Here is a 17011-nt window from a genome sequence, read left to right on the forward strand (position 1 = left end):
CATATAAATGGCTGGTTGGGATGTAAATGTAACTCAGACTATATTAAATACTGTTCTATTTCCTTCATAATTGGACATAAAATAAAAGTACAAGGAAAGAGATTGAAATTCAGCTTCAGCCTCAAAGTATGGTCCTATGGGAGACAAGTGTTTATATGAAGTGCTTTAAATCCTATGTCCATGAAAAGTTTTGTGTTTTAAAACATGCATGCGCACGCGCGCGCGCACACACACACACACACACACACACACACAGAGAGAGACAGACAGACAGACAGACAGAGACAGAAATAGAGAGAGACAGAGAGAGACAGAGGCAGAGAGACAGAGACTAATTAAAATTATCAACCAAGTTTTATTGTTTATTCTAGTATCAGCGAGATCATCATTTAGGCTAGAAATGACTTAGGAGTGCTTACTTAACCATACCTGATTGCCCTCACCACTCTATCCTGACAGATCGGCATGTTTAGCTTCTTCATCATTTCTTCTTACATATTAGAGATTCTGAAAGTAGCTCAGTGTTCCAACTCAAATTTATTTCTCTTATATAGGAATGTCACATAGAATTACCCATCTTACAATTAATTATAACTCAACTTGCTGGAAAACTTAAATTATCAGAATTCGTCAATGGAGGAGCAAGTCACAGAAAGATAAGCGACAGGGTGACAGAATTTGCAAGCCAGAAGTGATCTTAAATATTTTGCTTCAAGTCTCTCATCTGACAGTTGATGAAAATGACATTATGTTGAAGAAAGGAAATCATCAATGTCATATACTTATTTAGTGGCAAAATTGGACTTGGGCTCCAGATTTCTAACTTTGAATCTTGTGTCTTTCCACTACTCATGGTGACTTCTAAAATTTGCAACAAATATTCTTGGAACACTAGACATTTTATTCACTCCACAATATTTTTTCAGTTTATAGCACTTTATAATAAAAATTCAGGTCTAAAATGACAACTCTGATATAACTGTGAAAGACTGAATTATTAGCATTTAGATTTTAAAAAGTGGATTCATGTTTAAGAGTGGTTTTCAATAAGAGTGACAATTCTTTGGGAAAGCTCTATTTAACCCTAAACTAATCAGCAAATCCAATTACCCAGAAGCCCTCCATTTTCTGAGCATCTAGGCTTATCAAGATTTTTGTATTAATAGAATACAAACTAGGATATATTTATAGGCAGGGAAGATTAGCTGAACCATAAACCAGCTCACGGATAGACAGAATGGGATAACCTGGAGTTGCCCTCATAGCAGAGGCATGGTCATATGCAAAGATTATTGTACTGGTTTTTTAAAGACTTGCATTCCAGTTTCAATTCTTACTCCAACTACCATAGGATCTGTTAATAACATTTCTCCAAGGCTCTGTTACTTGCATTTAAATTGGAACTGTTCCCTATCATATTGCCCTTACAGAGTTGTACAGTCTGAGATAAGATGCCAAGTGGAAGTATTCTGGAAAAAAATCCTATTAACACACATATGCATATATATGCATTATATGCATGCCTATACATGCAAGCACACATTTGTACATGTATCTAATACATTATTTAAAATCCAAGGTTTTGACTTTGTTAAAAATATTCAGCTGTTGAAAGGCAACTAGTAATGTGTTGCTGCAAAATTACCTAGGTTCTTGACATAGTTCGCTACAGTAGATGACAAAATTTGAGAGATTGGACTGTCATACAAGAAAGACAATTATTTTAATTGAATTCAGGAGAAACAGAAGATTGTGAATATTTTATGCCAAAAGAAATTAAACTTTCTAAGGGGGGCTAATATAATGTTGTACTTGATAATTCCATGGATGAATTAGAAGTAGTCATAAGTTAGCAGCTGTTTTATCAATGTAAGCCCTGAGGTGTGCATATGTCACTACTGAGTATTTTTGTCAGTAATGTGGGACTGCCTAGAGTTCTGTGTATGTATGTCAGATGGAGGAAAGAAATATGACTTATAATCATGACTTGGCAAGGTAGCTGCTTGCCTTTGGGAATATATGATTTACGTTTGACAGCAGATTTTTAGTAAGGGCGGGGGTATTTTAATACCTCCTTCTGCCATGATACTGACAGAAGCAATCGCTTTGTAGATGGGCAACGGAGGGATTCTCAAACTGAATCATCACCACATCACCCTTGTGAGAGGTTCAGAAGCCTAAATTGTTGTGTGGGATTATACTCCTTCCTTTACGACCACTTGCTCATACCTGTACTGCTTTTCATGTTCTTGCTCTCCTATCTGACATTCTTATTTTATACCCCTCAATATTATAATTATTCTGACTGCCAACTACCTACTTATAGAAAGGAAGTCTCCTTTTACTCCCCATTTCAATGTCTTAGTGCTTTGCCTTGACTCAGCTTTGTGTCAGTCTTAAAACAATGGGATGTTTCTCAGCTGCTTCCATAGTCCTACTACCTCTAACCCAAATCTGTGTTGCTTCCTACTCACCATCTTAGTAAAACTGACTGCTTAACACTTAATTGTCAGAGTCAAAGGCCTCTCCTCATCCATATTTAATCTGACTCATTTCTAACATTTGAAAAGTATGATTATCACTGCCTTGAAAGAATTCTTTTTTCAAGTCTATACTTGTATAGGCCATTCCTCTCCAGCAAATTTGTCCTTTTCTTTAGACCTCATTATCAGTATTCTCAGAATTTAGTTTTCTATATTCTTGCATTAAATTACTTTAATATACGAAGATTTTGTGTATCATTCACAGAAATTCATCATTATATCTATCAGTGAAACTCTTAGTTACCCACGCCTATCATAGGTGAGCTCTAGAATCAGACAATATACAATTTTTGCCTGGTCTTTGTTCCCCAAATTTTGTTGTATGTTTTTCTCATTGTTACTTGTGTTCTTAAATTGAGACAGATGATCTCACTCTGTGCGTAGCACAAAGTGGTCCTCAACTCATGGAAGTCCTCCTGCCTCAACTTCCTGGGTTCTAAAATTACAGGTATATTCTGAAACACCTAGCCCAGAAACACTTAAGTTTAAATTAGATTCTTTATATACTACCTAATGACCTAGAGGAATATTTGTTAAGCTTTTATAAGTACAGCTTTTAAAACCACAAGTTAAAACAATTATGGTAAAATGTTTTCTCCATTGCAAACATTCAGAAAATGATAGAGAGATGGCTCAGTGGGGAAAGCTCTTGCTATGGTAGAATGAATAAATGAGTTCAAAACCAAGAACCCACATAAACAGTGATTGACATTATAGCAAGTTAGGAGGTAGAGACAAAATCCCTGGATACATGTAGGTCAGTCAACTTGGCATATACACTAGCTAACAACAAAATACATGGTTTCAAACAGGGCAGAAAGTGAAGACCCAAACCTATGATCTTCCTCTGACTTATACACACACACCTGCACACACACACACACACACACACACACACACACACACACACTATTATGTGCATAAACTTGAATGTGTATATACACATGTATACACAGAGACTGAAAAACGTGTCAGTATAGACATTTTTATCTCTTCTCCTGGATCTAGATTGATATTTTCAATTATTAATGAGATGAAAAACTGGATATCCAATACAGGTGTTCTAATATTTCCAGAATAAAACTGCTATCTTTTTATCTACTAAGCTCTCTTCTTGATTTTAATATATTCTTTTGTTTACTCTCAGTTATTCTATTTTTCCATGTACACTGCAAAAATTTGGTGTGCTGGTTGTCAGGGTCTGACTATGTGGTTTTCAGTGGCCTGGAATTTGCTAGGCTAACCCCCAGTTCACAGAGATCTACCTGCTTGTGCCCCTGAAGGCCTGGATTAAAGGCATGTGCCACTACTCCCACAGAATGCTACAAAAACACTGATAAGAAGTTTTCATCTGAAAGCTGAGATAGGAAATTTGGTATGGCCTGAATGTTTTAGTCCTCTTTAACTTGTATGTTGAGTTCTAATGTCCAATGAGTTAGGATTAGGAGGTGGGATATTTAGACAATTGTTAGGTCATAGGTAGTACTAAGGTCCTTGCAAAAAGAGTCAAGAGAACATCTGCCCCTAGAGAAGGACATAGCAACATATGCCATAAACAAAGGACTGCTCTTCACCAGACACTGTCCACTTTTACCTTGATCCTAGAATTCCAAAGCTCCATAGTTATGAGTAATGCATTTTGGCTGCTCATGAATTACCCAGTCTAAGAGATTTCATTAACACAGTTTTAACAGACTGAGACAAATGTGAAAGCAAGTAAAGGGGGAAAGTTAAAATATTTCTTTGAGTTTTATCTTTCTTCTTCCAGATTGCATCTAGTTAGTCCACAAGTCTGGTATTATTCACTTTTCTAAGAGAAAAGACTATACTCCCAACAAGAATATAAGATCTTTGAAGGTAGGGTTTTCTTTCATTATGTACTACATTGTAATCCTAGCAACAATAACAGTGCTAGAACATGGTAGACAAATTACCTGATGGAATTTGTTAAAAAGCATCTACATTGCATTTAATCCATCATCACATTTATAATGAACAGTTTTCCATTTAAAGTCTTTCATTATGCACAGTCTTATACCCTCACACCAAAGCTGGGTTTTTTTCTGTTTTGTTTTGTTTTTTAATAGAATGGAGAAGCAGATGTTACTGCTTATTTGCTTATCTGTTTGCCAGAGGGGGCAATTCTTTTTTGAGCTTTCAAGTTCTTAAATGAAATACTCAGTATCAAGCTTTCACAGTTCTTGCAGAGATGGTTCAAAGATCTGATTACTTAACCCGATTTTATCTTCTGCTTTTAGAGCACAAACATTTTTGTGTTGTGGATTAATAAAGAACCAGCTGGTTTCTCCCAATGGGTAATGTTCAGTAGAATTTCTTTGATACATACACAGAAACAAAGGCATACATTTATGTGTGTGCATTCACGGCACGTGCCCACGCACGCGTGCACACGTGCCAGCACACAAACACACATACATACACTTCTGCAGAAAAAAGTAAAAAATAAATTTGTTTCTAGCACATCAAATATATCACATACTTTCAAGAAAATATATCACACAAGTGTTGATTAATTTGACATGACAATGAACATATTTATTATGATTAATCAAATAACTTTGGAGTGGAAAATTTGTTATAAGATTTCTCTCTCTTTTTTCCTGAAAATCAGGCATCCTGTATTAAATACTGAATTGAGTAGGGAAGTATGTAGATATATGGTGAGGGAAGGCAAAACGTCAGAGATGTTGATTTGTCTCCATTTTAATTTTTGGTTGTTTTGCTCATATATTACATCAAGCAGTTCACCTCTTTAAATTCCCCAAAACACCTGCTTACATTTACATTTGGATTGCTAAATGACTCTCCATATAAAATTAGATTTCCTCTCATCTTGGAAGAAATTCTCCTTCCTTATAAAATATTTCCTTATAAAATATAATAAATTATGTTTACTTAAGGTTTTACTTTGAGATGAACCTGAGAGTATTTTATTAAAGAACATGCTTAAAAGTACTATCACCAAAGTGATGACAGATTGTTGTGACAGTGGTGCCCAATGTATTGTTCTTTATTACGAAAGCTTTGCTTCCAAAATCTAAAGAATATATGGTGAATGCAGAATTATCTTTATTTAAATGTAAAATATTCTATGTTTATTATTTGTTATAGTCTGAAAAGACTGGTTGATTCCTGTTCATGTGTAGGAAACAGGATTTATTGGTCATAGATTAGTTCTCAGAAGTATTTTCCTGTCTTAAAATGAATCTTTAAATCTGTGGCTGAAGATAGATTTGGCTAACCCTGGTGCTGTTCTTGGATTAGAGCATGAGGAATTGTTGAATTTAAGCAGTGAATGTGTACGTTCCAAGCTTTTTTTTTCCTTAAGTCATTATTGGAGAAAAAATTATGTCTGTAAATCTATTTTTCTATTGCAAATATCCTAAGGAAAAAGCTACGTATAAATCTTAGGTAGATTTTAGTACTACTTTATAATACAGAAATAAAATTACCACTAGATAGCTTATATTTATGGGTTAATATGTAAAAGGTATTATTTCAAAGATATTTATAATACTGTCATCATGGTTAATATTTCTTCCAAATGTTTCTTTTCCCAAAGACAAACACTAGGTCTCGAAGCATGATAACAAGCATTAGTTATATGGATTTAATATCTTTCTTTAGTCTTTGCCAGTCACTGTCTTATCCACCAATTGTTTTTGTTCTTCTTTTAAAAAATAATCCTGTACATATGGGCCTAAAGCCAATAAAGGCACTTAGTGTCAAACCAAGGTATAGTCATCTGTCAGAATATGCTAAAACTCAATGGATAGACCTTTCTCCCCACTCCTCTGGGCAGGCATAACTCCTGCACATCATTCTGGTTTGCCTTTATTAGCTGATGTGGATATTATTTTCTTAAACTTGTGTTCTCTCTAGCATTAAAAAAATTAACAGCAAAATTTTAAGTAGGAATTATTTTGGTGGAAGACTAAGGCTAAAGTCTATAGCCATCATTAGAAATAAATAAATTACCTTTTCAGGAGCAGGGCAAACAACCTTTGAATGGTCTTGAACTAGCACTTGGCCAAATACTCTGATGAATAAGAGGCTATAAACTGAATTAGGAAATTGCCTTGAGAGACACAAAAGAGCATAGTTAAGGGAAAGAAGAATAGTGAAAATTATCCTTAAAGGAGGAGCTTCATGAAGAGGTTGAGAAACTGAAGATCATGCTCTGGTTTTGCCCGCTGTGGGTTACCTTTTTGATGCTACCACAGAAAGAAGTACCATTTAACCAGATTTTAACATGTGCCTGGCCATATAAACTCAAAGAATGTGTGGATAAGATCAAGGAACATACAGACGGGTAAGCAAAATCAAACCAAAACAAACATGAGCTTTTGAAAATCTAGAGAAAACTAAAAGGAGGGTATAAATCATACGTATGTTCTAAAGTAAACCTTGTCACAGATGATGGGATGTGAGTGAGTGTTGTGAGTGAGTAAGGAGCCCATTTGTAAGATGAGAAAACTGAGGTTTGGAATTCCACAAATTGCCCATGGCCGCACTATGGAGGTGAAATTCAACACCAGATCTAGTAGCAAATGGTCAAAAACATATAATGGTGTTGAGATGGAGGTGAGGTTGACAGGGTATAAATAGCCTTTCTGCAGAACAAATAAATCACCAAAGAATTGCAGTCTATAGTATACCTATGCGTAGGCCCCTTTGTAAAGAGAATACAGATGTTTAACAGCAAGGACGTCTGCCTAAAATTTCCATTTCTTGTTCATAGCTTAAAAGCTATACTTTTAGGGTTCTGTTATAATTATCTTTTATTAGTGTCAGCAGGAACACATTTTCCTACACAACTGACAGCCTGGTCAAATGTGTTCAAATGGCCATGAGTTGGGGAAAGGAAGGATAACAGGAAGAAAAGCAGCTATGCAGCTACCATGACGTAGATGACTAATGAGTGCACAGGTGCATGAGTGTGAATGCCCTTTCCTCCACTTTTCACCTAAAGCCCTGTAATTCAAGAACAAAGTGATTTTAAGCTATTTTCTGTGCAGAAGCTTCATTTTTTCCTTTTATTTTGATTTTGGAATCACATAGCTTATAAGAAATTATTATGGAATTATTATTCACCATTTTATTTTACCTTCACTGTCACGGAAAGGCGGTAATGAGTAGTGAACGATGCAGATCCTAAGCCTGCAGTTAAGTTTAAAAACATAATGTAGACTTGTTAGGTCCTAACATTGTGGTGCTTTATAGAATACTTTGACTTCTATGTTTATGAATTTCTTCATTTCTCAATGGAGGATAGTGATACCAAATGTACCTATTCCACAGGCATTCATATAAACATTAAAGCAATGTATACCTAAGAACCAAGAACAGTGTACCTGCAGAAGAGCTACACTTTTAGCTAATATTGCAGTGGCTAATAGCAGACTATAAGGTTCTGGAGCACAGAGATCCTTGGAGTAGCCACAGAGAACCAGGGTAAGTGTTTCGTGAATGTCTCACTCTGCAGGACATATTCGGTTAGCCATAGATTCAGAGATATTTCTGAATAGTTGATTTTTTAAAGAACAGATTGTGGCTAATGTGGCTCTTTGAACTGTAGTGACTCTGAATTTCTCTCCTTGTCATCTGCTTCCTGCCAGGACCTTAAACCAAATTGGAAATGATAATATTTAGCTGATACTTTCTATGTTCCTGACTCTGAGCAGATATTTTACAAATATTGTTTTCATTCACTTCTTGAGACATACCCACAAGTTAAGGCCTGTAATTTTCTCCATATACCACTTAGAGGAACTGAGGCCTGTGGCAGTTAGTAATATATATATATATATATATATATATATATATATATATATATATATATATATATATAGGCCATGACAAGGTTAAGTGCCTTAGTCTAGGGGTTTTGAAGCACATCTGCTTAAATACATCATTAGCTTTCTCTGACTTTGGTAAAGTGCTCATTCCTTGGTTGAAAAAGATAGGTCATCCAAACATGTTTTGGTATTGGCACTGCTGAGAGAAGAGCTAGAAGAGGAGGTAAAAAGGCTGATAGTTGAGGAAGGAAAGGTTCATGACAGGGTACAATTGAGAATGTCGTGGGTTGCTCTGGTATTGTTTGTCTGATTGATGGCAAATAATTGGCAATTCTAAAGCTGTTCTGGACATTGATTACAAGGCTGTCTCACTAAGCCATGCAGGTTTTTGTCATAGAAATACAAAAGGGGGGCTGCGACTCTAACGACTGGAATAAGGTGATGAATGTGAATATTTTATGTAAAAATGCCCAGAAAAGCAGAACAGTAAGTATGCCTTTACTTGGGGGGAGAGAATGAGCATGAAGAGAGAAAGACTTTTAATTGGATGAAGAAAGAAATTGGAAAGGAATAAGAAGGAGAATTTGTCCTTGTATTGTTATTGGTGTTATTATTACTATTACTTATCAAGTGCGTCCAGGGATCATGGCTGCTCTAAGAACATTGCAAATTTAATTTATATAATTCTTCCACTACCCATATAAACCTCATGAAATAGATTTTACTATCGTCCTTCCGGCACAGATGAGAAAGCTAGAACATGGTGATGCTGGGGGACACATACAAGGACACACTACCTTGTATGTAGCGGATCTGAAAGTCTATGATGAGCTATTTGCCCATATGAATAAAGATATCTGTTAACTAACAACACAGGCAGAGAAGTGCCATAGATGAATGTATACTAAATAGAAATGATTAGCATTCCATAGTGATATACTATTTACCTAAACACAAATATATGGCAAACTCTCAACTTCTTGAAGACTGCACATCACAGAAGGCAATGTAAATGAAATGTAGGTAAGTAGCTAAAATATAGAGGAATTTGTAGGTTAAAGCTTTTGAGAAAGAAATTATTTTATCTTGGGCTTAATGAATAGAGTATGAAGCTAAAATCTTACACTTTAGGAAAAGAGATTTTAGAAGTGCAGTAGGTAGGGTTTCATATCCTGAGGTTCTTTAAAGTGGAGATCAGAAAGTAGGTTAATGATAGAAACCCGGGTCTCCACGAAATCATCTCCATTGAGCTTCAATACCAGAAGGGCATGTACCGAAATAAGGGCATGCGAACCAGAGAACAAAGGTATAGAATGTAGAATGAGAATAATTCCAATACTATTCACATCTGAAATGAGCCCATGACTCAAGAAAACACTAAGGATTATTGTAAGTATGTGTGTGTGTGTGTGTGTGTGTGTGTGTGTGTGTGTGTGTGTGTAACAATCAGAACAAAGAAAAAGAGATATGCAATTGCTATTGGAATGAAAACTTAGGGAGTCCTTTCTTGACTTCTAGCATTCTTTGCAAAAAGGACCTAAACACTTAATATGGCAAGCAAACATCAGTAAATATACATTAATGCACAAACTGGGGGGGGTGTCATTAGAAACATTTGAGGTTAGGGAGACAGCTATGTTAATAAAGAGCTTGCTATACAAAATCAAGGACTCGAGTTTCATCTCCAATACTCATGATTAAAAAGAAAGGCCAGCTATTTGCACTTGACAGCTGCCGGGAAAACAAAACTCAGTTTTCTTTGATAGACTGATACTACGGATAGCCACCATACTCTTTGACTGACATCATTGGTCAGGTATAATTAGCCAACACAAAAAAGATTCTCTCTCTCTCTCTCTCTCTCTCTCTCTCTCTCTCTCTCTCTCTCTCTCTCTCTCTGTCGTTTTTTGTGTTGTTTATTTCATCTTTGCTTTTTTTCATTTTATGAGAATTATTGAGAATTGGGTATGGAAAAGATATGGGAGGAATTAGGGGAGAGGGAAGAATATGATCAAAATATGTTGCATGAAAATTAATAAAAATGGATAAACAAAATGAAAGACAAGCGACTTGGTGTGCAGTTGTTACCCCAGTTCTGGGGAAGCAGAGAGGTAGATGCCTGAGATATATTGGCCTGAGGTATGTTGCAAACCTCAGGCCAATGAAACACCTTGTTTCATAAAACAAGGTAGATGGTACCTGAGAAATGATACTTGAGTTTGACTTCCCCCACTCTGTCACACACACACACACACACACACACACACACACACACACACACAGAGAGAGAGAGAGAGAGAGAGAGAGAGAGAGAGAGAGAGAGATATTCATATATGTGCCTAATCACACAGAAGTTATATATACACAAAGGCATTTAACAATTCTAAATACACTAATATCTCATACCAGAGAAGAGAGATGTTCTGTGTGTCAGATTACATACCCATTTCAGGGACTACATCACAGGTAAAATATGGCAGAAAACTGGCAATGGTAAATAGAAACGGTAGTTTTGAAAATAAAAAGGAAACATATATTCTCCTTATAGTAGAGTACAAAAATATTATGGGATTAAGATAGAACAAATTATTTTTAAAAAAATGATTTTGAGGAGTTAGCAAAAAAAAAAAAAACAAGGATAGAAACTCTGAGAAGAAAGTATAAATTATCTCAAGGGTACTCATGTTAGGTAAAAGTTCCCTTCTATTTTTGAGCAGTTAATAGATTGGCAGATCAGGGGGAAAGTAGGTATACTGTATGTAGATATCACCAAGATATTTGACAAAGTCTTTTATGGTATGTCTCTAAATAAGAGGCAGAAATGTGGTTTGTATGTTAGTAAAGATGCAAAAATGTGGGCTATATACACTAGCATGAGAGCAAACTATCTACTTTGCACAGTAGAATGAATATTTAGCTGCAACTCTATATTCTAGCAGGATGAAATCAAATTACAACAGTTCAAGGGTTTAAACCATGAGACGACAGTCTAACAACACTGCAGTTTTCAAATATATAATTTAAGACGTTTCCTTTACAGACTATATAAAATATGATCTAGCTTTATACTTTATTAGAAAGGCTTAGAGTCTTAGTTACTAGTTCTGTATCAGCATTGTCATATATCCATCAAAAGGGATGATATTAGAGTAGACAATATTGGTAGAAATAATGGTTAAACAAAGGAAACAGCTTGATCATCAGCCATCGCACAGAGCCCTGGATAGTCAAGGTAACTTTTAAGAATCCTATTTAAGGGGCATCTGATATGCTCCCAGGTATTTACCAACCAACAATCTTAGCAATACCCTGAGAGTGGCTGTCAAATGCCTAGTTGGTGTTCAACATGTTGTTACTCCTTTTAAGCACATGGCTTTCTTTTTGGCCCTAGTCTCAGTGGGGTGAGAAACTAGCTGGCATGGTTTGCTAAAATGCTTAATCAGGGTACATAAGAGATGAACTGGGCTAATCAAATTCCCATTTAAAGGCTTTGGAACCTAGTACCACAATGAAGTGAAACAGTTAGCTATGAGACAAGCAGATGAAGGAATGCGGTGAGACGATAAAGAGGTACATATGCAGTCCTGTAGGGAGGTGGTGAAAGCAGACACTGCAGTAGACAAAAGAAATAGAGGCAAGAGCAAGGAAAAGCAGCTATATGTGTCTATAAACTTTGCCCTTTCTTTGAGCGTTACTAGTGTTTCCTGAGCTTCCATGGACTAATACCCAATGGAAAATGTGTGTTTTTCAGGGAAACCTGAATGACCTTTCCTACCCGAAGCCCAAGAAACTAATAAGTCTCGGGATGCACTGAGCCCTCGACTTTATATTCCAAGAGCAGTTTGCAAAGAGGGTGCTTTAAAGACCGATATCAGGAATGGAAGTTGGAACCCAGAAATGTGATGCTCAGCCCAGGGAATGGCACTATTTGGAGATGTGGCACTGTTGGAGAAGGTGTGGCTTTGTTGGAGTAGGTGTATCATTGTGGGTATGGGCTATTACGTCTTCACCCTAGTTACCTGGAAGTCTTCCACTAGCAGCCTTCAGATGAAGATGTAGAACTCTCAGCTCTGGCTGTATCATGACTGCATGGATGCTGCCCTGCCCCTACCTTGATGATGATGGACTGAACCTCTGAACTTGTAAGCTAGCCCCAGTTAAATGCTGTCTTTATAAGAGTTGCTTTGGACATGGTGTCCGTTCACAACTAAGACATATGAGGAACATATGAAGTAACTGGGGAGACGTTTAGCTTTAAACATATAACAAACAGACTCATAAATAGTGAAGGTGAGAGACAGGTTATACTTGGTGAGCTCCTAAACTTAAAAAAGACGCAATAATAGGCATTTAGAAGTGGACAATTTGGTTAAAAAAGGGAGTCTTCAAGTCGTTGTATGAGACAGAATGGAACATTTCAGTTATTAGTCAATTCCATTACACGGAGGCAGACAACAACTGAGTAGGGATAATAATGTCACCTTTCAAATGTTGTGTTTTGCAATGTATGACATACTCTACATTGTCCTAGTTTGTTCTTTTTAAAACATAATTATGGTAGGCAATTTTGGGGGTGTGTTAGTGATGGAAGCCAGGGCCTAAGTGCTTGCTCCTAGGGCAATTTTGTATTTATTTTTACAAATGAGGAATTTAGGCTCTAAGAGGTCCTATTATCCAGCCTCTGCATAAGTTACTATGCACTCACTCTTACCCTTTATTGACTAAGCATGAAATGAATGTTTTTCAAGGATAAAATTGGAAAGCTTTAGTTAATCAGGCCAGTAAGGCTTCCAAGTATTTTTAACTTCATTTTTCTGATGCTGAATATATTTCCAAATAGACTAAAAAGGCTCTCTTCTCAGTATCACATGGAACTTATGTTTGTCTCCACATCTTAGGAAACTGAGACCAATTAATACATTCCATGCACAGATACAGAAGGTCCGTGGGTGCAATTTGTACAAACATGCCTGGATGTACATTTCAAATAAGAATAGTTTTATTTCTCAATTTGCCTGAGCCTGTCTCCATCCTCCTTCCAGATTTCCTGTTATTTGTCTTCCTGAGGAAGGAATTGTGTTGCTTGACAGAACAGCAAGTTCACCATATTGTCCCACTGTTTTCTTAGTTATAGCAAGCCCCACAGATGAGTCGAAATAAGAATGAGGGAGATAAAGATTTCTATTATTCTTCAAAAATTTTTAATTTCACATATTTATTTTAGGTGTTTTGCCTCGTATGCATATCTGTGTGCTACATGTATGACTGGTGCCCAGGGCAGGCAAAAAATAGTATCAGATCCAATGGGGTTAGAGTTAGATGGTTATGTGCGACCTTGGTGGAGTTGAGAATTAAACCCAGGTCTACTGGAAGAACAGAGAGTTCTCTTAACTGCTGAGCGATCTGAGCTATTTGAAGATTTCCTTTAACCTTCACATCTCTCACTTTATACATTTTCTCCCTTTGATTATGATAAAAGTTAATAATAATTAGAGGAAAAAGGAGCAGAAGGATAAGGAATGGAATGGGGAAGAAATAAAGGTTAGATTTTATAAAAAAAAAAACCACATTCACCTGTATGAAATTCTCAATAATAATAAAAATGCATAAACCATATCTGTTGTCCTCACCATAGGTGCTGAGTACTACCACTGCAGAAAAGAGTGGCTTATAAAACATTTTAATCGAGTATGTGGTAAATGATACAGTTTTCTGGATGGAGGCCACAGCAGTTTCCATGTGTTAGTGGTGGTATTTGCTGATGCCCTCTAATTTAATATGCTACGAAGGAGGAAAACCTCGTAATGTGAGTTTATTAGTCACTCCCTTTCTCTTATGATTCCCAGAGGATATTAAGATAGAAGTTCATGCCAGACATTGTTTATTGACTGATATATTATGAATGTTGTTTACATAAAATTGTCTTTCAAAAATAATTAAGACATAAAGAAGTCAACAGGAACTCCTGGAAGTTGACAACGGAACACCGTGCTTTACTAGCTTCTATTTTCCTATGTTAATAGAAGGGAGCATTTGGGTATGCGATGATGAGGATTGAGTTCAGGGTCTTCTGAATGACTGGCAAGCAATCTATTACTGAGCTACACTGCCTTCTCTAAAACACTGTACATTTTTAAAGAAAGAATGATGGGAAATGGTGAGTGATTTCTCAGTTAACCTTGCCTAGTGCCAAAGTACTCTTCCTGCTCAAAGGAGCCAGAACTGTAGAGCAGAATTTGCTCACAATAAAATCTTAGGGAGTGAATTTAGAAACTCAGATATGTGACATGACAGAAAAACAGTGCCTTATTTCCCTTCAAAGAGTCATGCTACTAGAATACAATTTTCAAGTTACTTATGTGTTCTCTTTTTCTTATGCAAACCCTTTCTAAACTATTAGAAGGCACCTTTCTTTCCAAGTGATTTTCTAAGAAATAATGTGGCAATGACTACTATTCATCCAACTATTTTTCTCTTTGTCTGTTTGTTTGTTTATATAATTCCTTGAAACAACACAATTGATTTTCATGGTAAGCCTACAGTGACAGTTCAGATGATTGCTTCATTTCAGTTTTGGTGGCTGTCTGGAAATGAGGTATTTATGCACTAGGACTGCAACTTTATACAAACATCTATAAGTAATGTCCGTGAATGTGCCCGAATCATTATTCCTTGTGTGCCTATAAAGGGTTCTGCCCTTTTACTTACGTAACTGGTTGTGTATAATGGTACAAGTTTGTGTTTCTCTGCAGGTAACTATGGCAAAAGGAGTTTCTGCACTCAACAGTCATCCTCTGTCAATATTTAAGTATAGTAGGGTGAAAAATAGCTTAAGTACCTGGTCTCCAGTGGTATGTTACTGTTCAAGACCCAGCTGTTATGCAGATGAACTGAATCCTGTGTGCTGGTTGGAGGAGCAGGAGCAGCTGGACTGGGCTGGCTGCGGGTAGTCATCGACCTTCTTTGAAGAGAGTCCACTGTAGGAGGTGGCTTCCTGGCACAGGTGCAGGCATGTGGAGGAGGTGGCGGTGGTGGGAGTGGCCTGAAGGTGAACTGGTTGTGTGGGCTGCTTTGCATGTCTAAAATCAAGAAAAGAAAAACAACAAGTAAGGACTTACTCTCCTACTTCGGGAACACAGCATGACAGACTTACTGGGGTAAAAACCTGTGGGACTGGAGAAAAGTTTGAAGTTCATCTGTAAAGATGTCACTTAACTTATATATGAAATGTAAAACACCCATAGTTGCATTTACATGTAAATTCTTTAGGAATATACCAGCTAAACGCAATGAGGCCACCCCACGCAATTTGTTATCAATGAGATATAAAGCTACAAAACAGAAGGAAGATGATTTCTATCAGTTGCAAAAAAAATCACACTTCTGAAAATACTAGTGAAAGGCACAAATTTGTTGTGAGGAAAATCATTCTACACTTCAAATAAAAATATAAGGCCACCTCTGACTTACCTGAGAAAGAATGTTAGCCTGCCTACACAGGAGTAAATTCATACTTCAGAAAAATAGTTCACAAGTGTATAACTCCACTGCGTGGAACTAATCTCTTCACCAACCCAACACCTTGGAGTGCTTCTTGTAAAAGGCAAGCTAAGGGGACTTTGTTCTGGTTACTATATGCATTTCCATGGCTGTGCAGAGCGAAGTCTGAACATCTCGCTGTTTGCTACACCATTTTAGGAGCTCTGCTCAGGCAGCAGCATCCTAGGCAACAATGGAGAGAGTTTCTTTTCTGCTTATTTGCAGAGGGGGCAGATAGAGACGGAAGTCCTCAGACTCCTGATGTTGCTATTGTTTGGTCGTTTGCCACTGCTGTTCAGGCAGGCACATATCAAGAAAGTTAGTTAGAATCTGGCCCAGGAGAAATACCCCACTTAAAGCCCTTTGAAAAGAAATCACTATTGTAGCACATAGCCACCCCTCTTCCACAGGAGGAACATAAGAGATGTCAAGTGATAGCTTGTAACACCAGCACGTTCTGGATAAACTTTGTAGATGGTACGGCTTTGTCCCACCTCCCCAATGACAGAATTGAAAGGCAGAAAAATGCCAGAGGCTTTCCCTGCCTAACAGAGGGCTCAGCTGGTGTGTTCTGAGGCCCACTTTGCAGGGACTGATCAGAGGGAAAAAAATCACTTCTTTCAATCCTTCCACTTCAGACATGAATTTTAAAGACATTGGCTTGGTTTTCATATATATAAAAAAATACTATCCCAGGAGCAAAAGTATGACAAATTCTTGGCTGAATTTTCTAGTACAAGTGGTTCCCCTTTTAAATAAACTCAACATATGAAAAATCGGAATTGCACAAGAGACAGGTAGGGTAAAGAGTGATGATTATTTTATTTACAAATTCCGATAGGGGTTCAGTTATCCTTCTATACTTGAAATAATCCATAAAACTCCTAAACTATCCCAGTACTCTCTGTTCACCCCAAACCCATAAATCCTAACACATTATCACTAGTATGTAACATTTCTTTAATATTTTTAACTTTTACATCCATACTTATAATCACATAGACAGAAATATGATTTGCATTGTTTGGACTCAAGGAAGCATAAATTTGCTAGGGCACAAAGGACCTGCTAGATTTTTCCATTTTCCAGATGGGAAAGTTGTCTAGGATC

At 36.8% G+C, this 17011-nt stretch overlaps 1 protein-coding gene across 2 annotated transcripts in view; it reads right to left on the reverse strand.

The window, feature by feature from the left end:
* Tenm1 (teneurin transmembrane protein 1) overlaps positions 1-17011 on the reverse strand; it is an 889292-nt gene that overhangs the window by 386963 nt on the left and 485318 nt on the right. For both annotated transcript variants that reach the window (XM_087599322.1, NM_001446957.1), the window contains 1 exon segment: positions 15201-15441. In XM_087599322.1, the coding sequence (XP_087455448.1) occupies positions 15201-15441 (241 nt within the window).

This window comes from Rattus norvegicus, chromosome X, assembly GCF_021556685.1.
Source record: "Rattus norvegicus strain SHRSP/BbbUtx chromosome X, alternate assembly SHRSP_T2T, whole genome shotgun sequence".
In the NCBI taxonomy this organism is placed as follows: Eukaryota; Metazoa; Chordata; class Mammalia; order Rodentia; family Muridae; genus Rattus; species Rattus norvegicus.